This window comes from Lampetra planeri, chromosome 39 (genome assembly GCF_965212315.1).
Source record: "Lampetra planeri chromosome 39, kcLamPlan1.2.h2, whole genome shotgun sequence".
Taxonomy (NCBI): domain Eukaryota; kingdom Metazoa; phylum Chordata; class Hyperoartia; order Petromyzontiformes; family Petromyzontidae; genus Lampetra; species Lampetra planeri.
This window is the reverse complement of record NC_136145.1, coordinates 9,309,125-9,334,626: the sequence shown is the minus strand read 5'-3', so window position 1 is coordinate 9,334,626 and position 25,502 is coordinate 9,309,125. Positions and strand designations below refer to the sequence as shown.

General features: G+C 53.5%; 1 protein-coding gene across 4 annotated transcripts in view; it reads left to right on the top strand.

Moving 5' to 3' along the window:
• Positions 1 to 25,502, top strand: part of LOC144731603 (intermembrane lipid transfer protein VPS13A-like) — a 114,781-nt gene that overhangs the window by 53,777 nt on the left and 35,502 nt on the right. For 3 of the 4 annotated variants that reach the window (XM_078612780.1, XM_078612777.1, XM_078612781.1), the window contains exons 32-51: positions 849 to 1,016; positions 2,683 to 2,990; positions 3,487 to 3,634; positions 4,929 to 5,088; positions 6,249 to 6,373; positions 6,765 to 6,922; positions 7,944 to 8,203; positions 9,509 to 9,774; positions 10,796 to 11,293; positions 11,980 to 12,165; positions 12,579 to 12,734; positions 13,557 to 13,833; positions 14,921 to 15,078; positions 16,430 to 16,548; positions 17,808 to 18,096; positions 19,102 to 19,551; positions 19,947 to 20,054; positions 22,189 to 22,335; positions 22,813 to 22,941; positions 24,398 to 24,418. In XM_078612780.1, the coding sequence (XP_078468906.1) occupies positions 849 to 1,016; positions 2,683 to 2,990; positions 3,487 to 3,634; positions 4,929 to 5,088; positions 6,249 to 6,373; positions 6,765 to 6,922; positions 7,944 to 8,203; positions 9,509 to 9,774; positions 10,796 to 11,293; positions 11,980 to 12,165; positions 12,579 to 12,734; positions 13,557 to 13,833; positions 14,921 to 15,078; positions 16,430 to 16,548; positions 17,808 to 18,096; positions 19,102 to 19,551; positions 19,947 to 20,054; positions 22,189 to 22,335; positions 22,813 to 22,941; positions 24,398 to 24,418 (4,131 nt within the window). The remainder of the gene's footprint in view (positions 1 to 848; positions 1,017 to 2,682; positions 2,991 to 3,486; positions 3,635 to 4,928; positions 5,089 to 6,248; positions 6,374 to 6,764; positions 6,923 to 7,943; positions 8,204 to 9,508; positions 9,775 to 10,795; positions 11,294 to 11,979; positions 12,166 to 12,578; positions 12,735 to 13,556; positions 13,834 to 14,920; positions 15,079 to 16,429; positions 16,549 to 17,807; positions 18,097 to 19,101; positions 19,552 to 19,946; positions 20,055 to 22,188; positions 22,336 to 22,812; positions 22,942 to 24,397; positions 24,419 to 25,502) is intronic. The other variant, XM_078612778.1, reaches the window with a different exon arrangement.

Sequence of the window (25,502 nt, the reverse complement as noted above, 5' to 3'; positions counted from 1 at the left end):
TCTTTCCCTACCCTCCCCAACCCTCCCCTACCCTCCTTTACCCTGCCTTACCCTGCCCTAACCCCTAAGCAGAGGTTGCAATCGGGTACCCGATACCCGTACCCTATCCGATACCCGGCTACCTGTACCCGGCCGGGTATCGGGTAGGGTACCCGTTTGCGACCCTGGTGCGGCCGGGTACGGGTAAGGAATCAAAAACCCGTTTGCGACATCTGCCCCTAAGTACCCCCTGTCACGGCCACCCATTGCTCGTACCTTCTACTCACCTGCCATCTAAATCATTCTTGTGTTTCCCGTTTCTTTTTTTAACTAACTTAAACTCGGTTTAACACGTAGGCTTTCGCCACCAATATTATTCATAATAAACGTTTTTGGGTTAGATCCCCTTATTTATAAATGTGTCGTAACCCTCCACCACCTGACACGGCCAATTGCCCGATGATGCTGGATGTAATTACCAGCAAAGCGCCGTACAACTCAAAACTTGTAAATGTTGTGGATTCACTCTTTAACACACCGGTGGGCTAAAGTAGTGAACTATTTGTCTTTTGTCAACGTGACACATTCTCTTACTGATTGGCCATGTCGGGTGGTGGAGGGTTACGACACATTTATAAATAACGCTATCTAACCCAAAAACGTTTATTATGAATAACTTAAACTCCTTGAACAAAGGCTCCTTATAAAATAAGATATATCCAGCCGTAGGCTCTCTAATTAAAGGCGTGCGCAGCCAGTAACTTAGGGCAGTGTGTTTATTGTTGGAAATGTACCAATGCTTTTGAAAAGGTTTATTTTTTATTTTTCAACCACCCGTGGGTGTTCCATTCTGCCTGTTTGCTGCGCAGGTGGTGTCCATCATCGGCAAGGAGGTGTTCCGTTTCGGCATGACGTCGTACGTGGACGCGACCAAGGGGGGCGCCTACACGGACATGGCGGCGGTGGACGCGCGGATCCTGCTCGTCGTCGGCTGCATCCAGATCGTCTACCTCAACAAGTTCATCTCCGCACTGCTGGTACCCACCGTGGCGGGCGGGCGGGCGGGCCCGGCGACCCCACCGCGGGTTTGTGTGTACCGTGGGTTTGTGCGTACCGCGGGTTTGTGCGTACCGCGGGTTTGTGCGCACAGTGGGTTTGTGCGTACCGTGGGTTTGTGCGTACCGCGGGTTTGTGTGTACCGTGGGTTTGTGTGTACCGTGGGTTTGTGTGTACCGTGGCTTTGTGTGTACCGCGGGTTTGTGTGTACCGTGGGTTTGTGTGTACCGTGGGTTTGTGTGTACCGTGGGTTTGTGCGTACCGTGGGTTTGTGCGTACCGTGGGTTTGTGCGTACCGCGGGTTTGTGTGTACCGCGGGTTTGTGTGTACCGTGGGTTTGTGTGTACCGTGGGTTTGTGTGTACCGTGGGTTTGTGCGTACCGTGGCTTTGTGCGTACCGTGGGTTTGTGCGTACCGTGGGTTTGTGCGTACCGTGGGTTTGTGCGTACCGTGGGTTTGTGCGTACCGTGGGTTTGTGTGCACCGTGGGTTTGTGCGCACCGTGGGTTTGTGCGTACCGTGGGTTTGTGTGTACCGTGGGTTTGTGTGTACGGTGGGTTTGTGTTTCCCCTGTATACTACATTGGACTCGCCCCTCTTACCCTCACTTCCCATTGTGCTCCGCTCTGTGTGTCTTCATTAATTCTACTTCAGTCGTTCGTGGCCACATCTTAGTGTTGCACTTATCTTCTTACTGTGTACGTATGTACGTTGAACTTTTTGCACACCGCACATAGCTAGCTGTGCAAGGCTTCAAGGTGTAGACTGGTCCTGTATCACAGCAATGTATTGTGAAATACGACCGTGTCATCGGTTATACCGCATTATAACCGCGGAGCACTGCATCATCATTATTATTATTTCACGTGGGTGAACGTGGGATTTTGTTTGTAGGCCACACGTGTAATGTGTCTGCTACTGCTGCCCCTCTAATGGCAAACATCTGGAAAATAAAAATATTGTGCATCAGGTTCCGCGGTTATGCCCCATTCATTTATTTTTTACGTTTGACCAAAAAATCGAAATGACGCAGAGTTAATTAAATAAAGTGGCTGGCTGCTGGGTGACGTCCAGTTGAAAATCACGTGGCTGTGAAAGGGTTAAACATTATGGGCGCTGCCTACTACAGTGGGGCGCAAGTGCCAATCTAATACAATCGCTGCAAAAAAAAGTATATATACACGGTGAAATCCAGGAATCTTTGTACTATTTCCACATTTTTTTCGGAAAAAAGAAGTTGTGCTGCATTCGTTTGGTTATCCACATTTTTCTGTGGGTAGAGCGCAATTTCAGAAGTGGCCACCAAGGGCGCTAAAGTTAATTCTATTGTTCCGAATTTTTTTGTTCAAAAAATCTTCACCAATTTACAAGTTTCTGAAAGACCCTGCAAAACCTTACCCCGAGTACGATTCTGTTGGATAACACTCAATGGTCCACGCAAATGGTTTTACAAACCCACTTGCATTGCAAGAGGTAACACACAAAACTCCGCACAGATAGATTCAAGAATCCTTTTTCAGTGCCGGAAAAATCGCATCCCCAGCGGGTTTGGGTGTTTCACAAATCTGTGGCGATCTGCCAACCCCCTTGCCGTGCAAGTGCCGTATCGCAAGCGCCGTTCCCCCGTTACGTTTCTCCCGCACGCGCAGGACTTTGTGAACAACTTCCAGCAAGCGAAGGAGGCGGTGACGGAGGCGACGGTGCAGGCGGCCGAGAAGGCGGCCTCCAACCTGAAGGACCTGGCGCAGCGCAGCTACCGGCTGGCGCTCTCCGTCACCGTCAAGGCGCCGCTCGTGGTCGTGCCTCGCAACTCGAAGTCACGCGACGCCATTGTGGCCGACCTGGGCCACGTGGCGGTGTCCAATGCCTTCTCGCTGGCGCCCGTGGGGCGGCCGCTGCCGCTGCCGCCCATCGTGGACACCATGACCGTCCGCCTCAGCCAGATCAAGCTCAGCCGGTGATGGCCTCATCTGCCCCTCGCTCCCCTGCTGCCCTTTTGTCATGGCCGTGTTGCCTCCTTGGCATATCCTGCGCCGTCACCCCCGGCCGCTGTCTGTGCTGCTTTAATTAATTTCTGTGCCACCCCCCTTGTCCCTTCCTGCGCTGCCTACCTCGTCAGTTCCCGTGTGACGTCGTCTGTATCGCTCGCATCGTTTACTGTACCGTCTTTGTCACAAATCCTCTGCCACCCTCCTCCGCACATTCTTGTGCCACGCTTCATTTCACCTCCTGTTCTCTCCTTCTCGTCGCTTTCTCTGACGCCCTCCTTGCCTGCGCCACGCTTCATTTCACTTCCTGGGCCGCCCTCTTCATCGCCGCATGCGGCACCCTTGTCATCACTTTCCGTGTATCACCTTACCCATTTCGCCCCGCGAACACCGCACCTCCGCACCACCCGTCCACCACGATTGTCACAAACGACATTTCGCCTGTTGCCTCGTTGGCGTATGCAGCGCCGTGGTGACGGACTCTCGCGTGGACGGAGAGGTGATGATGCTGGAGCCGGTGAACATGGACCTGGAGCTGCGGAGGAACCTGGCGGCGATGTGGTACACGGAGATCCCCGACGTGGACATCTCGGCAAAAATACGGCCCATGATGGTGCGACCCATACAAAGATCCCCCGTGTAGCCTGAACAGACGGTTGGAGCAAGTGCTGCTAGCGAGCACCTATGAAGGCCGGCACATTACACGAGGGGGTGGGTGGCCAGCACCACGCCCGGCCACCTTTGTTTCCCCAGTGACGATGTGGACTCAACACACCGGGTACTCATTTGATGCTGAGTCGACCTAGGGGAGGCCCAGGACCGTTTCAGATAATCGTCACTTGTTAACGGTGAGCGCGAATCGAACTCGTATCGCCGGGTTCGTAGCGCAGCGCGCTAACCACTGCGCCACCGCTCCCCATCGCCACCACCACCACAGACATCTCCCTGTCTCTTTGAACACATGCCAATGTGTGTGACGCTCTCGCGTCCTGAAGCCGTGCGGTCAGGATTAACGCTCATGGCGCTGCATTGTGGATGACGGCTGGTGCCGTGACGTTTACGTGAAGCCACTGCTGGATAGAAAGACTCCCTGCGTCGTGTCGGTCGGGGGGGTGTGACCGTACTTCACGCCGCTCGGTGCAGGTTGGTGAAGGGGGGTGGCACAGGAACGGCTCGGCTATCAGTCGCCACTGATGTTAGCCGTGGTTGGGAAATGAATCCAGGTTGCCGGATTTTACCGTTGCGCCCCTGGACACCCAAGTTTGATTCCCGTCCGTGGCTAACATGAGTGGCGAGTGATATCTGAACCGGTCCTGGGCCTCCCTTTTTACCAACCCACACTGAGGTATAATCAATCAACCTCCATGACCGACACGGTGCTGGGAGGCCTTCATCCAGCAGTGGATTGACAAAGGGTTCTGAATACGTCATTATCGCGTAACAAGAGGCGAACGTCATGGGACCTCCTTTGCCAGTACCAACATATGAGAATAGGTTTTCCCCTTTTTTCTGGCAACAAAACAGGGGAAAACCTATTCTCATATTTTGGTACTGGCAAAGGAGGTCCCATGATGTAGCTGCTCACCCTGAGCTCTCATTACTCTGATAGAACATTGTCTTTGTGCTGTACGCCTTTTGGCGTCCTCTGGTCTAACACCTTTTGAGACGAGGCTCCAAAGAAAGCTGTCTCTGGTGTGGACCAATCAGTTTCAAAGACAATGCATATATTATCAGAGTATGTTTTTTGTTTGCATTTCTGACCACAAGTATTGTGGTTAATGCAGACATGATTCCTTGTTAAAGGTTTCAGTTTGGTGTTTTAACATCTTCACACAGCTGTTTTGTTGCCAGAAAAAAAAGGGGAAAACATCTTCTCAAGAGGCGAACGGTTAAAATGTCACCCGCAGGTGGTGCTGAGCCAGGACGACCTGATGCTGGTGATGACGACGCTGAACGAGAACCTGTCGGAGGGGGCGGTGGCGCCGGCGGACAAGGAGCTGCCGCCGGTGGACGCGCAGAAAGACGTCGACGGACGCAAGGCGGTCGCAAGCGACGCGACCAGCCAGGGTGAGCGACCGTGGCGGCATCGACAGGCGTCCCCTTGGGGCGCGGCTCGCGAACATTTCCCTTGCCGAGCGCCGAACACCTCCTGGCGGTGGGCCACGCACGGACAGGCGCACACACCTCGGCCACTTCCGTCACTGAAAGGGCACCTTGCGGTGGGTCACTGGGATAGATGACAACTTCCAGTTGGATCACAGACGGAGGTCACTTGACTACTGTGTGCTGTGTAGAACGATCGCTGTTCGTCAACGCTCCTGTCGGCAAACTCCACTTTCATTGAACAGGCACAGCGTCGTCACTCTATAGAATGTGGGGGGGGGGATAACCTCTTCCTCACCGAGGGCTAACAGGACTGTCAAAGGACTTTGGCGGGGAACGAACATTAAGAAAGACAAATCCCCCATATAGCCTTAACAGGCCGTGAGGGCAAGTGTTGTTAGCAAGCATCGATGAAGACCGGAACGGCCAGCGAGGGGGTGGATGGCCAGCACCACGCCCAGCCGCATTTGTCTCCCCAGTGGCGATGTTTACACACCGCACCAGGTACTCATTTTAGGCTGCGTCGACCTAGGGGAGGCCCAGGACCGGTTCAGATAATTGTCACTGATGTGTGTGACGTAATGCAGCGCGCTAACCGACACACTACCGCTCCCCACACATTAACGCACACACACATCTCGGTCACGTTTGTCACTACAAGAGGCCCTTGCTCATATGGAACTAAGTGCACTACAAACACGTTCCTTCGGAGTGGGCAGGTAGGAACTTGGTTGGACAGCGCATTTGTGCGATCCGTGTCACACGGCGCAAGCTGCGTGGGACGGCGCAAGCTGCGTGGGGCGGCGCGCCACGTGGTGCTGAGCCCGCCCGAAGCGTTCTATGAAATACAAATCGAGGGCGTGGCTATGCACGACAGACAGTCAGACAGACATAATCCCTTGTGGGCAGTGTGGAACTGTTGTTCGTACCTGTATTATCAATGCAGTATTCCCCTCTCTGGCTTTGATTAGTGCAGCTAAGCCGTATCAAATCGGGAGGTAGGCCTCATGTGGCCACTGTCCATTTGAAATGAAGTCACGCGTCGGATTTGGCGGTTGATGAACTCCGTCGTGATCGTGATTCTCGGTTGTCGTGGTTCGTGGTTGTGGTTGCGTGACCGTCAGGCGAGAAGGTGGTGACTTCGGCGGTAGTGGAGACGGGAAAGCCTCTGGTGACGCGCACGACGCTGAAGTTCGAGTTCAACCTGGAGGCGGTGTCGCTGGTACTGCTCGTGGGCACGCCCCAGCAGGCACGTGGGGGCCCTTGTTTCACATCCCTTGTTCATCACTGTCATCATTCTCCCCGCGCCTCCGATTAGCTATGTTGGCTACGTACGGTGCGAAAGAAGTGTAGCATGTATACGTACATAGAGCATCAGCTAGGGCTGTGAAGGCCTCCCCATGCAGTCGCCGTCGCTCACGGTCCTGCGATGTAGCGATCCGTCTGACACCTGCACACGAGCTCATTTCATCGATCCGAATGACGATCCGTTTGTCGTATTCGGGCCGGCCCCTTACCTCCAGAGGTCACCGGTTTGTCTCTCGGCACCGCCCACTTGAGAAAGAGTCTTGAGACTCGGTGAGACTTCCCTGGGTAAGCAAGCCGAGCGCTAATGGAAACTATTCACGTCCCGCGATCAGATCTGCAAGCGCGACCCGCTGTGTCGGCTGGGCGAGTTCCGGCTGCAGACGATCCGCACCGGCGGGCGGATGATGTCGGACGGCACCATGACCGTGACGCTACGCCTGCACAACTGCACCTTGGACGACCTTCGACCCGGGGACAAGCTGACCGCCCGGTGAGCAGGCGTGCATCACGTCATTAAATGAACATTGTTTTATACTCTTTGTTTTTTTTTTCGGTAAAGTCACGTAGGTAAAAAATAAAATAAATAAATTCAATTAAATCATGACGTTTCGGAGGCAACACAAGCTTCCGTCTTCAGGTGGAACCGTCACAGCAAAATTACTGTATCAGTAATTACTTGAAACGTCGTGATTTGATTTAATTTATTTATTTTCTTTTTTTAACTACGTGACTTTACCTAAAAAAACAAAGAGTATGGACCCTTGCAGTCACGAAAACTTCAAATCTAGAACATTGTTTTGTTTTGTTGCTCGTGCAAATTGCATCGAAAAACTTCAACTATTGGAAATTGCATTTAGACGTAAAAAAGGGGGCGAGAATTGAAAAGTGAATTGACACGAACCAAGGGTGCGGAGGTAACAAGGTAACAACAACACAAACGCCAGACCCTAATGGTCTGTTATGCGGATGATGTCATTTATACAAATCAGGTCTCAAAATAATCTGTTGTTACGCGGGGAGCTATCCGCACAGACGATTTATCTCGCGGCACGACTGCGATAGCGTGATCAGGATAAAAAAAATTAATCTGCGTACAAATATCGACGTTGCTTATTAAAAACTAGCTTTATTACCCGGCTTCGCCCGACACTTGGATTCTTGTCTTGGATTAATACACGGCCTACGGGGAGGGATAGGGGGGATGCGTGACGTCACCAGGCACACTGCGTGACGCTGCCGCATGCGGGTGACATCACAGATGTGACGTCACCGCTCACTTGCCGTGCAAAATATATCTATTATTGCGCCCCCCCCCAAAAAGACAAAAGTCTATTTGTATTCTTTTTGCATTGTGTACAGTCTGGAAGCTACCCACATGCCAAATTTCAAGTTTGTTTCATGTTGGGAAGTATGCTAAACATTTCGAACAGACACACACATATTCACAAATTTCTCTTTTAGATATATATAGATAAAACATTGTGTCTCCCCATCGCGCGAACGTGCGCCAGCATGGTGTGCATGCGTCCGGGCGAGCACCGCAAGGCCATGCTGGAGCTCGGCTACCGCCAGGGGCGCGAGGGCATGCGCGCCGACGTGACCCTGCAGGACCTCGCCGTGTGCGCCAGCGTCGAGTTCCTGCAGACGGTGGCCGACTTCTTCGTCAAGGGCATGCCGGCGGCGGCCGACGCCAAGGCGCCGCCCACCGCCGCCGAGTTGACGCCCAAGGGTTCGGCCATCAGGGCGGCCGCGCGGTCCGCCAGCCAGGAAGGTGCGCCGCGTTCTGCCTGTGGCGATGACAATCCGGGTGGTTCTTGGTGTTTTGATGGAGCCGCCCTCCTGTGCTTTACGCCGGGGGGCCGCTGTACACGCGATGAGCAGATTGCATCACGTCTTGTCTCAACACGTTTGAAAGGGGCACCCCCCCTCCCCAGTGGTTGCTGTCCCTTTGCAGCACAACAGTGGCTCAGTAACTGTGGCTCAGTAACTGGTCTGCCAGTAGGGGGCGATGATTATACACTATGTAAAAAAAATTGTTCCTGGGTAGGAAGTGTTATTTCCTAATTGCTTATGCCTCAAAAGTACAGAAAATGGCTGTGATTCCCCACAAACTTTGCTTTTGTGACCAGGACAGTGATATTTTAAAATTTACCTATTTTCAATGAGACAACGTGTGCATTTGTGTCTTTTGTTCGCATAAAGTCCCGGTCACAAAATCTAAGTTTGTGGAGAATAGTAGTCATTTCCTATAGTTTTTAGGCATAAGCAATTAAAAAAGAACACTTAGTACCCAGGATAAAAAATTGTGTTACATAGTGTTACCATGCTATGCGTCATCAATTTGTGAGTACATTTTTTAATTGGGCAAAATTTGGACCGTGATGCCCAGTCTCAAGCTGCACTGCCCTCTGCTGCTCACATGCACTCACTTGTACCATGTACAGCCCTATCGTCAATCCACTGCTGCACTGCGTACGCTCGTTTTTGTGCTGCGCAGCTCTCAGGTGTGTTTTCGGGTTGGTGCCGTGCGTCGTTGGGCACGACGTCCGACGTTTCAGCTCCAGGAAAATTCAATTGGGAAGGGACTCAATTCATGCTCCCGCTGGCAACACCCCTCGCCGAACAAGAACCGATTTAGGTTCCTGAAGAACCTCCTCGCTCGTAGTTAAACAGTAAACAGTAAATACAAATATATATTTTAAACTAAACTATTTGTTATTTTATTAGGTAAGGCCCACTCCGCTATATAACTCTTTTTCAGAAGCGACGTAGCCATCACAAATGATAGCTCAACGAAGTGGCTTATCGCGTGGAAATGTATAGCTGCCAAATACTCTAAACGCAGGTTGATTATAAATGTGGAGGGGAAAAACCGGAGGACCCGGATAAAAATCCACTCAATCACGAGGAGAGAGCCATGCAAACTCCAAAATATACAGGCGTCGGGTCTGAATCAAACCCAAGACCTCCTGTATACCGGGCGAGGCGGTTAACATCTCACCACCGTGTACACGGCACATTCGCTGCAACCAGAACTCGCATCGGGGACCCAATCCACTGTTTCTTTTGGCAACAGGCGGCAGCAGCATGGGCCAGCAGCAGGTGGCGACACCACCACCTCCGAGCCGCATGGTCGTGAGCGTGCGCGTGCGCGACCCCGAGATCGCGTTCGTGGCCGACCTCCGTCGCGCGGGCAGCCCCGCGCTGCTCGCCTCCATGCAGCTGGAGTTCGACATGACCCGCGAGGACGACGGCGCGCAGGAGATGATGGCGGCCGTGCGCGACCTCAAGCTGCTGGCCTGCCCCTTCGTGCCGGACCAGCGCACCGGCCACACCACCACCGTGAGCGGCGCGCACACCCTGCGGTGGCAATATGGGGGTTGGGAGCCGGCAGTGGGGAGGCAATGGGAGTTCTAAAAATATATATACAGGTAGTCCTCTACTTGCGATGGAGATGCGTTACGACGACCCCATCGTAAGTCAAAAATGTCGTAAGTCGAAGATGGCCTAGCCTACCCAGGAGTCTTAAACATTGGTGATAATTTAGAAACCAGAGCAATTTACAGTACCGTACTGTATAAACTATATACTGTATGTATTAATAAAAAAAATACACGCGCTAACACCGAAACAACTTAACTCCGTCGACCGCTGGTGAGAGTGAGGCACCACACAAGGCGGGAGATGCGTACATCCCGGCAGCGTCCCAACATACACTACCGTACGTCGTACGCTGCTGCGTTTGCCTGCCACGCGAAATTTAAAATATTTTACAATTTTTCATATCGATCCCGCCATCGTAAGATTGAAATATCGTAAGTCGGACCATCGTAACTCGGGGACTATCTGTATAATTATTAGAATGAGAATTTCTGCTGCGATGGTTGTAGCGTAGAGATTGAGCCGTCAGGCTGCTGCTCGTTGGGGTGCGCCACCGCAGTGCGGGGTGTCACCCGCGATGACGTACGAGCAGTGGGAGGTGCGGCTACTTCCTTGACATTGGTGCATCGTATCTTGGGCGTGAGAATTGATGAACTGTTTGTATGTTGAGCTTCTTGTGCAACGTACGTAGCCAATCGTGCTTATCGGAGGTGCGAACTGGCCCATTGGTCAACGGGTCGATGTGTTGGTAATTGGATAGCGAGTTGAGTGGATTGTGCGTGGGTAGGTAGGCAGACAGGTGGGTGGGTAGATAAGCAGATAGCTAGGTGAGTCGGTATTTGGTTAAATAGGTAGGCATTTGTAGGTAAATAAGTGGGGGCGGGTAGGTGGGTGGGCAGTGGGAATGTGTAATTTCCACCACTGGCCCTGCAGGGGGCTGTAAGCGGGAGGTGAGCACCAATGCCTCGATGACCCTTTGCAGGTGCTGCAGCCGTGCTGCCTGCTGTTCGAGAGCAAGCAGCAGGGGGGCAACACCAGCATGAACGTGGAGCTCAACAGCCTGACGCTCAAGGTGTCGCCCGTCATCATCAACGCCGTCATGTCCATCCTCACCGCTCTCTCCACGCCGGCGCCCGAGCCCGGCGCGGATCGCGACGCCGACGCGGAGCAGCGGGACCCGTGGGCCGTGCGCTCCCTGGAAGACGTCAAACTGTGGTTCCTCGCCTCCTCGTCCTCGTCAAACCTGTCCCAGCTGGCGCTGACGGCGGCGCCCGCGGCGGCCGCGGCGGCGAGGGACGCCGATCAGGCGGCGGTGGTCGGCGCGGAGCACCTGGAGGTGAAGGTGGAGTCGGTGACGTTGACGCTGGAGGCCGGCGTCGGTCACCGCACGATCCCGCTGCTGCTCATGGAGGCCGAGTTTGGGGGCGACGTGGAGAACTGGAGCTCGCTCATGCGCGTCCAGTGCCAGATGGCGCTGGAGGTGAGAGTGCCGGAGGCGACCAACCGGTGTAGCCGCGGTGATGGTGGCCCGCGGCTGTGCGGTGGGGCGGATGGCGGCAGTGGGATTGTGTGTTGTGTGTGTGTTGTGTGTGAGCGGGGAGTGGTAGCGTAGTGGTGAGCGCACTGCGCTATGAACCTGACCGGTCACGGATGATTCCCGGTCACGGATGATTATCGGTAGCGAGTTGATATCTGACCCGACTCAGTCTCAAAGAGTATCTGGTGCAGAGTGTACGCTTCGGCACTGGGGAGACAAAGGCGGCCGGCTGTATTGTTGGCCAACACCACCCCCACATGCGTTATGTTGCTGTTCATTGGCGCTTGCTAACAGGCTATAAGGGGAATAATTTATTTACTTAAATGTACAGTATATGTATTAGAGTGAGTGTGTATGCGTGGGTGCGGTAGTTTAACGATTAGCACCCTGCGCTAGGAACCTGGCGGCCCGAGTTTGATTCTCGCTCACGGCCAAGACCAGTGACGATTATCTGAACCGGTTCTGCGCCTCCCCTAGGTCAACTCAGCACCAAATGAGTACCTTGTGTGGTGTGTAGTAAACATCACTACTGGGGAGACAAAGGCGGCCGGGCGTGGTGCTGGCCACCCACCCCTCCTGTGCCGTGCCGGCCCTCCTAAGGCGCTCGCTAACGGCACTTGCCCCGACAGGTGCTATACTACAACGAGGGTCTGGCGGTGTGGGAGCCGCTGCTGGAGCCGGTGTTCCTGGAGGAGAACGCCCGGTGGCAGGGCACCGACGTGAAGAACGACAAGAAGAAACGCAAGAAGATGAAGGGCAAGATCCTGCAGGTGGCCGAGGAGGTGGAGCAGAAGCGCTGGGAGCTGAGCGTCAAGGTGCGTGCCCAACGGTGCGGGTGATGCCGTTGGCGATGGCGATGGCGGTTATAGTGAACGTAACCATGCGAGCGGTGGTGGCGGTGATGGCGGTGGTGACCGTGGTTATGAGAGTAATGGTGATGAAAGTCTTGGTGGTGACTTTACGAATGAGAGACAATCCAAAATAAGTGGTAAATCACAACAACAACACATGTGTATGGCATGCAGACGTAAACGCATCTTAACGTTATTTACAAAAATGAAAGAGGGCATTGAGGTTACAAGGGCGGTGGCAGGTGGAGGTCAGGGTGGAGGACACGAGCGAGAGACAGCGACTTTAAGCAAGATGCTGACTCGTGACCCCTAGCACCGAGTTGCCAGCGGGGCAACTTGTCACGTGGCTGACGATGACGATGGTGGCGGTGTTGCAGCTCAACAAGAACGCGGTGGAGCCCGCGCAGACGCCCAACGAGATCGACGCGCTGCTGGAGATGCCGCCCGAGACGGTGATCTGCGTCTCCTCCGAGGACCTCATGAACGTCACGTTGTCCAAGAGCAGCATCGCCATGCTCAACAACCTGGCGCGGGTGAGCTCCTGTGCCCAGCTCGCCGGCACGCCCGTCCCCCAGTCACGCAGCCTCGCTGTCACACTGCCACACCTGCACACCATCACTCTGCCACCTATACACCTACCTGGCAGCCTATTTGATTGACGCATGTACGTCTGTATGTTGAACTTCTTTAGCACCGTACGTAGCCAAGCGTGCTAATTGGATGTGTGGGGGAGGGACAACAAACTTAGCTCATTAACCTCTTACCTACCCTCCCAGCTATCTACTTATCTACATACCTATATATTTGCCTACCTACTAACCCATATGTCTGTCAACCAGCCTGCATACTCACACATCTCTTCGCAAACCCACCCACCCACACAACAATCCACGTACCACTCCATCTCCTCCGTGGATGACCTCTCCCGCTATGACACGTGGATCAGAAACACCGACACTGACAATGGAAGTGGAAAGTGCGCTAAGAAGCATGGGAGAGGTGCATGCTTAGACTTACCCAATTGGAATGCAATCCCTTTTAAAAGCCAATGATCTGGCCAAGTTGATGTTGTAAGACCCTTAACCACCCACACCAGGCCAATCAGTTCAATGGCGCGCGATCGTTTACCGGCACGCCAAGTATTATTATTTTTGTTGCCATTTGAGCTCGCGGTTGGTAAATTGAAGAGCATTTCTGGCAACGAAATTCAAAACATTCGGCCAGCTGAGTCGCACCGCAGGAGGGGGAGGGTCGGGTTGGGGGGGCGGGGCTCGGGAAGTGGGGGCGGCGTTTGAGGCGCCGGCCGAGGTTGGCGGCAGTCGGCAACGCCGTCGTCACCGTGCCGCCCGCCGCAGGCCTTCACGGAGGCGGCGAGCCAGTCGCAGGAAGTGCTGTCGGAGCAGGAGGACCGCGCGCCCATCATGGTGCTCAACTGCCTGGGCCAGCCGGCGTACGTGGCGCACGGCGCCGGCGTGTGCTCGCTGCACGCGGCCGAGGGCGGCGCAGTGGCGCACGCGGCCACGCACAGCCAGCTGCTGCGGGACGGCGAGCGCCTCAAGCTGGAGTACGTCGTCGGGGAGAACGCCAAGGATCGCTCTTTCATGGAGCGCCAGGCGGTCAAGTTCGCCGTGGGTGAGCGCCGGGCCGCGCGGGAGCCCTGGGGGCGTCGGTGAGCGCCGGCGCCCCTCGGGGAGAGACTTGGAACGCTCCGGGCGGTTTTCTGACGGTCGTTCCGTTTGCGCCGAGTAGCCGTGGTTACCTTGGCTCTCCGACGTGTTTTCGACTCGGCTCCCATCACCTTACACCACCGACGCAACAAAACCTACGCTGCGGTGTTGTAACTTAGTATGGCAATGTGATAAAGAGTACTGTCTATCCAATCAAAACATTCGCTGTGATATTTAACCTTGTTCCACCTTGCCATTCCCTTTTGCTTACCCGATACCCTAACTGATTCCACCTCAGTCCTTTCATCTTGGGCCAGATGCCTCCTCCATTCCATGACCTCCTCCTCGAGTGGCCAGCAGTGTTGAACCCTTGCCGTGTGCTCAATTTGATGAGCAGCTCACGCCTCTGTTTCCCCATTTCTCGGTATTCCTATGTCCTGGTATCCCCATGTTCACCTTGCTGCCGTATCTCCATTTCTTGTGCCCCATGCCCCCATGTCCCCATGTCTCTGTACCTACATGTCCCCCGTGCCTCTGTGCCACCACTTCTCCATGCGTTCCTGTCCCCATGTAGCTCCGTGTCTCTGTGTCGCCATGTCTCCATGCTTGCGTGTCTCCGTGTCCCCGTGTCTCCATGTCTCCATGCTTGCGTGTCTCCGTGTCTCTGTGTCGCCATGTCTCCATGGTTGCGTGTCTCCGTGTCCCCGTGTCTCCATGTCTCCATGCTTGCGTGTCTCCGTGTCCCCGTGTCTCCATGTCTCCATGCTTGCGTGTCTCCGTGTCTCTGTGTCGCCATGTCTCCATGGTTGCGTGTCTCCGTGTCCCCGTGTCTCCATGTCTCCATGCTTGCGTGTCTCCGTGTCCCCGTGTCTCCATGTCTCCATGGTTGCGTGTCTCCGTGTCCCCGTGTCTCCATGCTTCCGTGTCTGCGTGTCCCCGTGCCTCCGTGTCCCCGTGTCCACAATATCTCCAACGTCTCCTTGCCCCCGTGACCCCGCGCCCCCCATGTTCCCAATGTCCCCGTGTCTGCCCCCTCCCCCCGCCCCCTGCAGCGCTGGTGGGATTCTCCAAGCTGGAGGTGCCGCTGTCGAAGGCCGGCCGCTACGTGTACAGCGTGGCCAACGAGAGCGACCACAAGGTCATGAACCTCGTGTGTCAGGTGGACGCCGCCAACGGCATCAAGACGCTCACCCTGCGCTCGCCGCTGCAGGTGCGTGCGGGCGCGTCCGCCACCTGCATTGTCATCGACATCGTAGCAGCTCCGTCGTCGTTGTACGGGCGTCCCTCGACGCACACAGTGGATGCGTTCTTGCAAAGTTGCGCGTAAAGCGGAATTCCGTATACAAGGCCCGGTTTATTTTCCCCATTGACTCCCATTGTAGAATTGGAAATGCGTTGCTAAGGGAAAAAAAATCGGCCTCGACCTAAATCAAATCACACTTGCAAGGAAACCTTTTTTTAGGCACGTATTTAATGGAAAATGTATAATCGTATAATACAATATTAATAATAGTACTCAAAATCAGATGCAAAATTAATATACTGTACGGTACCAGAAACTGTGGTGAGATGCATGCAAGGACACATGACAGACCATATATTGTTCACATTTATTCGAGATTCAAAACTCCGTAGCTGCGAATTTAACGTATATCAAGTTCATTCCCAAATGTATAAGTTACATTTTCGCGAAATTCTATATATTGAGATGCCGTATAACGAGGGATAACTATTTGTTACTGTTTACACCACTGACCGAGAAGCTATGGAAAAACACAAGAAAGTCTGGCGTGTACGTACGGTCATTGCCACCGGGGACTCGGCATCTTGTATGTATCTATGTTGAACTTCTTTTGCACCGTACGTAGCCAACTGTGCTAATCCTGAGACTCAGCGACGCTTTAATTGGGGTATCGATGAAAGGACTATTCCTAGACGCGCTTGGGTAGAGTAGTGGCGCAGTGGTCAGCCCACTGCGCTATGAACTCACATCCTTTTGTACGGATCTTTATTTTTTCATTCTCCCTCGTAAAAACGATCCAAAAATGAGTCCCTTTCTTTGCTTGTTTACTCAGGGAAAGCCTCACACGGAGTCTCGGGACTGCAGTGGGGGGTGATTATTGAGTAATTTCCGGGTTATTTTTTTTATTTGGGCCATGATGCCGGTACACAATGGGGCCAACTCTTGCGAATGACGTCACGGGATCTTTAACGTCCGCTGTGAAGCGTACGGCGCATGGTTAATTTACGGTCAATACACACCACAGTCAATAAAGAGGGCAGACTGCTGAGGCCGAACCGTGAATCTTTTGCAACAAATGGCAAACGCGGTACCGCTAGGCCGCGTCACCGGCCCGCTGGTCGGTGCTGAGCGATGTCCGAACTCTGTTGAACTGCCTCCCTTCACCGCTTCACCAACCCGCACCGGCCAGCCTGACTCTTAAACCAGCCCCGTAGCCGACGCAGTGTGGGAGCAAGGCCTTCGCCCAGCTGACGAGGACGACGACGACGATGATGACGGTGACGATTACTGACACCACCGCGCGCTGCGCGTCCCGCAGATCAAGAACCACTGCTCGGTGCCGTTCCGCGTGCTGATCCGGACGAGCGACGGCGAGGAGACGGTGGTGGGGACGGCGGAGGCGCGCGGAGAGTTCAACGTGCCGTTTCCGGCATACAGGTGTGGGCCTCCCTCCCCCCTGTCCCCGAGACCCCCCCCGCCCACCCCTGTGGACCCCTCCCCATGCCCCGTCTTGAACGGGGTGACACGACTATTCCCGTACAGATGATTTGATAATGTAGCAGACTGTCTTACAAAATCGTGTTACTGAGAGTATGTATGTTAAACTTCTTTCGCACCGTACGTAGCCAACCGTGCTAATCGGAGGTGCGGGGGAAGGACAACAAACGAAACACAAAGTAGTTGTAAAGAAAGTAGTTTTCAATCTAGAGGATTTAAAAGTGCATTGCACCCAGTGGCTTCCTAATATCGGAAGGAAGAGCATTCCAGACGGCCGCAGAAACGCATCTGAAAGCGCGCGATGCAGTGACCGATTTTGCCGCAGCAAGGATAGAGCCTTCCCCCTTGCTGTAAAGCCATGTTCACGTCGATCAAAGTGTTGCCCAACACGTGGAGCACAACCAGCGCAAAGTGGAAGATTTACTAACAGGCAATTATTGCCTTCAGCCCCGACAACAACCGCATGATTATTTACGCGCATCGGCTTTCACAATATTTTTTATCCACGGTTGATTTTTGGGTCCGATTGCTTGAGTAAAATGTATCTTTGTGCACCCTCCTCCACGTGGCCAATTAATAAATGAATCGCGTGAACAAACCAGTGTGCTGGAGAGCAAATCCGCACACATTTACACCCCAATGTTAGATGTGTGCGGGTGGCTCTCCAACACCGGTAGTGCTGCTGAAGCAGCAATACATTGGCAGTGTGTTTGTTCATGACGTGACAACTTTATTAATTGGCCGTGTCGGGTGGAGGAGGGCGTAGTACGACACACATTTTTCCATTTCAATTTTTTTCTTAGTATTTTTTATTTTACCAGGTAAGGCACACTGGGCGATATTGATTTTTTTCAGAAGCTACCTGGCCACAAACGATGGCTGAACGAAGTGACTTAGCATGTGGAAATGTACACCAGCCAAGTAATCTTAAACGAATGATGGAAAAGCTGGAGGACCTGGACAAACATCTACGCGACCACGGGGAGAACACGCAAACTCCAAATATACAACTAGCGTCCGGGCTAGGACCGAACCCGCACGACTTCCTGAATACCAGGCAGGAGGTTGTAAACATCTCGCCACCGCGCTCTGACCCAAAAATCAATGCTGACGCGTGCAGTCTTCTCGGCCGGCTCGTTAACCGTCCGTATCTTGTTCCCGCTTGCGTTGGGCTCACGTCGCCCTCGGACGCTGCGCAGGCAGGACCTGTACGTGCAGCCCGCGGGGCCTGGCCTGGAGGGCTTCGGCAACGCCGAGATGTCCTGGGTGGGCCTGATCGGCAACGCCGCGGTGTCGCGAGCCGTGCTCCGGTGCCCCGCGGCGCAGGAGGGCGGGCGCCCTCTCACCATCGTGGCGACCACCGTGGACGACTGCGTGACGTACCGCTGCTCGGAGGAGGAGCGCACGGGCCCCGCGTGCCTCATCCACCTGCGCCCGCCGCTCACGCTGCGCAACCTCATGCCTTTCCCGCTCTCCTACCGCCTTAAGGTGCCGCGTGCCACGCCTCGCGATCGTGGTGGCGCATTGTGCTGCGCTGTGCCAGGCTGTGCCTGGCTGTGACCGCGTATTGCCACACTGTGCCTCCTTGCACGACGCCGTCACGCTGTGCCACTAACTAGCTAAACTAAACTATTTTATTTACCAGGTGAAGTCCACTGAGCTATTGGTTACAGGTGGCCTGACCACACATGATAAGCTTATTGAAGTGGCTTATTTCAACATTGCACGTGGGATTTCACAGTAGCAGCCAAATAATCTACACGCACATTGCTTTTAAATGTGGAGGGTGGCAAAACGGAATGACCTGGAGAATAATCCACGTGACCACCACGGGGAGAGAGAGAGAACACGCTAACTCCAAATATAGACCAGCCATTGTCAGGGTCGAGCCCCTGACCTCCTGCATACTAGGCGATGGAGATAACATTTCCTTGCCACCGCGGTGCCCCAATGCCACTTAGTGTCGCGATGTGCCACGTTGTGCTGCCATGTGTAGTGCTGTACTGTGTAGGCATGTGACAACTCAGGAATTGGGTTATGCCATGCTTATCCCATCATTGCCTGATTGGTGAGAATAGTATTCGGTTTATTAAGTGACCGGTCTGGTGGCTCGGCGGAAGAACGAGCGGCTCGGTCAGAAGGTTTCGAATTCAAATCCTGGTTGGGGGTTGACTCGGCCCATCATCTCTTGCTCCATGTCACTAAAATTCATACCACTTTGTGGGCAAGTCAGCGATGGTTATCCTTCGGATAGATTCACCCATGCCACTGGAATGTACAGTTTCCACTGTTGGCTCATGGCTGAAAAAACAGGATATGGGCACCAATGCCTCAATGGTCATTTAAACAGGACCTCACTTGGGACTTGGGCTTTCAAAGTCACCGATAGCTTTGCTTATTGAAAAACTGCAGGGAAAAGTACTTTACGTAGGTTGCTTGCTAACAAACAAATTGGTCGCACTGCCCCCCACCGCCCCCCACCGTGCGACCCAGGGGTCGGACGTCCACGGGCGGCTGGAGACGGGCCACTCGGCCGACGTGTGCCAGGCGAGCGAGTCGAGCGCCGAGCTGGAGCTGTCACTGCACGGCTACCTGGGCCGCGACTGGACATGCTTGTGCGGAGCGCGCGACGGCCAGGACGAGCTGTCCCACCTCTCCTTCGCGATCGACGCGGCAGGGCCCGGCTCCTCGTCCGGCGCGGCGGCGGCGCCGGCTCAGGACGAGACGCTGCTGCCCCCCCAGCGGCAGTTCGACGCGAAGCTGCAGCTGACGGAGAGCGAGGGCCGGCGCACGGCGGCCGTGTTCAGCCCCTACTGGATGCTGAACCGCACGGGCCGCATGCTGCAGTACCACGCCGACGACGCCTATCACAAGCACCCGCCCGGCAACGAGGGCCCCTACCTCTTCGCTTTCAAGCCCAAGGTCATGTTCAACAAAAACAAGGTGAGCGCATGTGCGTGTGCGTCGGTGCGCGTACGGTTAGTATGTACTGTATGTTGCACTTCTTTCCCATCGTACGTAGCCAACCGTGTTAATTGGAGGTGCGGGGGGAAGGACAAGAAACTAAACACACAAAGCACTTGTCAAGAAATGAGTTTAAATATTGATTTTAAAGTGGCATAGCTCCAGTGGCTTCCTAATATCGGAGGGAAGAGTGTTCCTAACGGACGCAGAAGCGCATCTGAAAGCGTGCGATGCGCTACGAACCCGGCGCCCCAGTTCGATTCCCGCTCAAGGTCAACACCCCTGACCTTAACCAGTGACCCTGACCCCTCGTGTGTCGCCCCCCTCCTCCGCGTGCCGTGTGCTTGTGTACGTGCGTGCGTGCGCGAGCACAGGTGCAGCTGCGCGTGAGCGACAGTGACCCCTCCTCCGACTTCTCGCTCGACACGGTGGGGAGCAGCGGCTGCATCAAGTGCAGCTCCAAGAAGAAGATGGAGTACGCGGTGAGCGTCCGCCCAGATCCTCGTCCAGATCTCCCCCCCCCACAATTCTCCCCGTCTGGTCACGATTACGATCCGCCGGGCGGCGGTGGTGGCTGCGCATGTGGCCTGTAATCCAGACGAGGGTTGGTGGATCGCCGCATGAATGTTGCACAACTCCCTTCCTCAGTTTAACACGTAGGCTTTCGCGACCAATATTGTTCATAATCAACGATTTTTGGGTTTAGATCGCGTTATTTATAAATGTGTCGTAACCCTCCACCACCCGACACGGCCAATCAGTAAAAAAAGTGTCACGTTGACAAAAGACAAATAGTTCACTGCTTTAGCCCACCGGTGTGTTGAAGCGTGAAACCACAACATTTACAATTTGAGTACGACGTTTCGCTGGTAATTGCATCCAGCATCATCGGGCAATTCGCCAGAATGGTGAGGCTCTGCTGTGTCTCCCGTTCTTATATAGAGCAGCAGCAGGGTGACGTCATCATTAACTCATTAACTCATCAGGTGCAAAGATTTGAGGGGGGGGGGGGTTATTGTAATTATATACTTGATTAGTAATAAGGCTATTGTTACGATGCGAGTTGTAGATTAGTAATCATTTGGAATGTGTTCTATTGTGATTATGCTACATTAATAATCAGTTAGTGCTTGTTTCCCTTATAAGGAATTGTAATGCATCTTATTTAATAATACGCTTCCAGGCCGCACTAAGCCTGTAGCTGTCTGAGCGATTAAAGTTATTTCTGTTTCTCTCAATCTCAATGGATTCTCTAATTAGTCTTTGCCAGTAGTAACTAGTTTTACACAACACTTCAACGTTGTCAAAATCAATTGAGTGTCCCTGTTGGCAAGCATGTTCTGCCACTGCCGACAGTTGTGTTTGCGATAGTTTAATATTTCTCTGGTGTTCTTTTAGTCTTACACTAACGTTACGCCCTGTCTGTCCAATATAGCATCTGCCACATACACAATTAATCCGATATACACCTTCTGTTGATAATTTAGGTAATTCGTCTTTAGTGCACGTTACTAGTTGTTGAATTTTGTGTACTGTACCAAATCTTACTGTAATGTTTTGCTTTTGCAAATCACGGGCTAATTTGTCAGTTACTCCTGAGATAAATGGTATTTTTATTGTTTTAGTAATCTGATCGCTTTCAGCAGTGTTGCTTTGCGATCGTGATTTGGCATTTAGTGCTCTGTTAACTTGAGCATTATTGTAGCCATTCTGTCTTAGTGCTTCTTTAACATGTTTAATCTCTCTCACTAGACTTTCATCATCTGACACTGTTTTAGCCCAACACACCGGTGGGCTAAAGCAGTGAACTATTTGTCTTTTGTCAACGTGACACTTTTTTTACTGATTGGCCGTGTCGGGTGGTGGAGGGTTACGACACATTTATAAATAACGCGATCTAAACCCAAAAATCGTTGATTATGAACTCCCTTCCTGTTGGCATCGAGGAGGAGCCATACCCTGGCTCGCCAGGAGAAGGCGGTACAGTCCAGCAAAAGCCTGTTTCCACCTTTACGGGATCGAGTGTTTCCTCCTCGCACGCGTGGGTTTTCTCCGGGTGCTTCGTTTTCCTCCCACGTGCAAACGCTCATGAATGGGCCGGTAACACCTCAATATATAGAGGCCCGCAGACCTTGGGGGTGGGGGGGAATTTGGCACCGGCTCACCACGCGGCTGCCTTCCCGCTCGTCCGTGGTTCCTCCTGACACCTCGTACGACGTTGTGGTTTCGGGGTGTTAGCCGTGTCATTGTGTCGACGTGTTGACGTTCACGGGAGAGGCGGGACAATGACGTCAAGATGCCGCGTACCATGACATCTGTCCGCATCTTCAAAGTTATTTTTATCTTCGTGAAACTTAAAAACCATGTCGGACAACATATCTAAAAGATTAAAAAGTTTTTCCACTTATGTAATTTTCATACGTGGTCCTCTGTACTGATAAATCTACGAACACAGGCACAACTAATTTTGTATAAAGTTTTCAAATTAATTAACTAATTTTGAAAGATTGTGTACACCACCCCCCCACTGCGCACCCCTCCACCCCCGGCCACCATCGTTAATCCCACCTCCCTCCCACCTCCCTCCCGCCTCCCTCCCGCCTCCCGGCCACCCAGGTGGGCGTCACGATTTCGCTGACGAGCTTCACGCTCACCAAGGTGGTCTCCTTCCAGCCATACTTCTCGCTCGCCAACAAGTCCCGTCTCGACATGGAGGTGTCCGAGACCGGCTCCGACGCCTGGCTGCTCGTGTCGTCTAACAAGGTATGTATGTGCTATGTATATATATATACACCATATGTTGAACTTCTTACGCACCGTACGTAGCCAACCGTGCTAATTGGAGGACAACAAACTAAACACAAAAAGCAGTTCTCAAGAAATGAGTTTGTCAAACTCGATGATGATGATTTGAAAATGCAAAGCTCCAGCGACTTCCTAATATCGGAAGGAAGAGCATTCCAGACGGCCGCAGAAGCGCATCTGAAAGCGCGCATTGCGGCGACCCTCTTTGTTCGAAAGGTGCCGACGCCGGAGGAGAGGTGGGGGAGGGGAAGCGCCACCGCTCACGTTCAACGACGAACAAATTATTTTTCAGACTTCATCGGTTCGGGATCCTGTGACACTTGTTTGCCGTGTCTCCGACATTCTTACGTTCCCCCACAACCCCCCCCCCCGACTCACGGCCGTGCCTTTCTGTGCCCCACGGTCGCCGTCGCGCCCGTCGTCCGGGCTCCGCAGTGTGTGCCGTTCTGGCCGGAGGACACGTCCCAGCGGCTCCAGGTGCGCGTTCACGGCTCGGGAGAGTGCTCCAAGGCCTTCAGCTTCACGCAGCAGGACAACGGCACTCTGCTGCAGCTCGAGGGCAAGGTGCGTCCGCCTGCTGTCCGCCCGCCGTCCGTCCGTCCCGCCGCGGCCCGTATCTTTCCTCGCCTCCTACTTGCTGCCCGTTGCGATTTCGTGCCGTCGAGAATCAAAGCCAAAGATCTTTTCGCACGTTTTATTTTTCTCCACCTAAAATGACCTTCGTTAAGTTTCTGCAGTGCGATGTGCGTCCGCACGGTTCAAGGGAGGGTGCTGAATTCCACGTGGCGGCCCACAGCACAAGACGGCGGCTGTGTCGCACTGGCGATCACCAATCGCGACGTAGCAATGCAAAGCCCGTTGGGCTGTTGGTACCCAAATGTGATTGCAATGCCATGGGCGCAGTCACGTACGTACGCTGGCAGTTCAGTCGGTCAGTATCCGGTATCTTTTATTTAGCCAGGAGATAGGACAGACCCATCGAGTCACATGCAACATCATTAGCTCTTTTGCAAGGGTGACCTGGCTTTCATCAAGATAATCGCACATCAATTAAAACAAATATTTTAAGTTAATCCAGCTTACCAACTTAACTTCCCGTTGGGAAAATCCCGTCACAGTCCGATCCAATCAGCCAACGCAAGAATAATGAGACAAATGAATGCACTCGGTCTATGGACTTGTCGATTATTCCCCCGAGATGGACTTAGCCTGAAATTAATATTTATTTTTTCCGGAAAGATCACAGTCTGGCTCATCCCCGTCCCATCTGTCCTGTCGTATCCCATGTGCCACACGCGAAAGGCTCTGGTCATGATTCCCTTGTCCCAGTGCGCGTTGTCATTGTTGTTGGTGCCGAGTTGTCGTGGCGCGTGTGCGCCGAACGGCACATGCTCTCCAACCGCGTGCCGATGTGATTTAACGTCTCGGCTTATTTTATATTTATGATGGCTTTAATCTCTTGCTCAAGCCGTGAGGCCTGCGCGTCACGCCGAGGGTTCACCGGTGCCGGTGAACAATGCTCGTTCCCTGTCACGTTTTAGAACGGCGGAGACAGCTGAACCTTGGTGTAAATTGTCGTCAAGTCGAGAAGTATGAAAGTTCCTGTCATATTTGGGCTTCCGAAAACTACGACCCCGGAGGTTCATTTGTTTCATTCGTAGAGCAAGGTCAGCCTGCAGTCCTCCACGGTTTAATGTCTCTTGCTAAAGTTGGTTAAATGAGCAGAAGTCGGGGAGAGTTTCTAAAGGGCCGCTTACACGTGTCCCATTAGAAAGACGACCTGGTCGAGAAAGACTTTACAAGTCTCACGGAGAGATCATAATTCAAGCACACCAAGGCTATAGGTAACTTCGGCCCTGATTGCTGGCCCGGTTGGAGGCATCTGCCCTGTGCGTGTGTGCATGCATGTTTGTGCGTGTGTGTGTGTCGCAGCGAACCATTTTAACACCGTCATGTGTCGAGTCCCACTCCCACCCTAAATGTTCCTCTTTGTGTCTGCGTGACCATCTCGATGTCAAAGATTGCCAAGGGCAACGTCCAGGTAGGTGACGCTCTTTTGCAGCTTCATTTTTTTCCCCACGCAAATTCCCCCCCCCCCCTTCCCCGTGCCGACCGTTGTTATGACAACAGCCGCTAACCGCGCGCTCCAGATTACACGCCGCACACCGGTCACCTGCGTGGCCATCCGCGAACCGGCCACCGTCGTGATCACACTCCGCGGCGCTCACCGAGTGTCAGGAGTGTCACGTGGTCAGGACTGTCGTACGAGGAGAGGGTGGGAATGCGCTGCCCCCAGCGACTGCTCGTTGTAGCTTGGATACACTTGAGCCGTGAATTTGCAAAGTGACACGCGAGCGCGTAATGGATGGGCGAGCGACGCGTTGGCATCACGATGCCCTCGACTCGAGACTCGGTCTCCGATCGAGCAGCGTTGGCCGCTAAGCTCACGGCGTGGGGCGTTCGACTGGGAGCGTTGCACGCACGCCGTGCCGTCACGACGGGGGTCCTGGTGAGTTGGGGGTGTCTTGGAGGGGCTGTGGTGGGAGGGTGGGGGGCACGGGGACAGGAACCGCTGATGTGAACTTCTCACAGGGGACGTCGTCAAGGCACAGCGAAGGGCGCGCGGCCTCCTCTGCCCTGCCCTGCCGCTGCCGTCCCACGCGCTTCACTAAGCCAATTGAGCACAAACCAAAAATACTCTCACCACCACCACCACCTTAATGATGAACATTGACTTACGATAATCATCATTACATAGCAGGCCGACGTTTCGGGCAGTGCTGCCTTGTTGAGTGCACAGAGAGACGAGACAAACCTGTTGGATTGGTAAAAGAAAAACTCATTACGCTCTTGAATAACACTGCGGCTTTCGGAGGTATCGTACAGTTGCACATGGTGCTATGAAGAAGGACCATTGCCCGGAAGCATCGCCTATTATATATATTTAATTGTTGCTTGAAGGCCACAGTTTTGTTGATTAATGAGTTGAGTTTTGTTCATTGCGCTTGTGCACCACTGCCAACGCAGCAGCAGCAGAAGCAGCAGCAGCCGCCTCGCCACGTAACATGTTTGGTCGAATAATAGGCGATGACGTTCGGAGGGAGTTGACGTGAACAGTTTTAAGT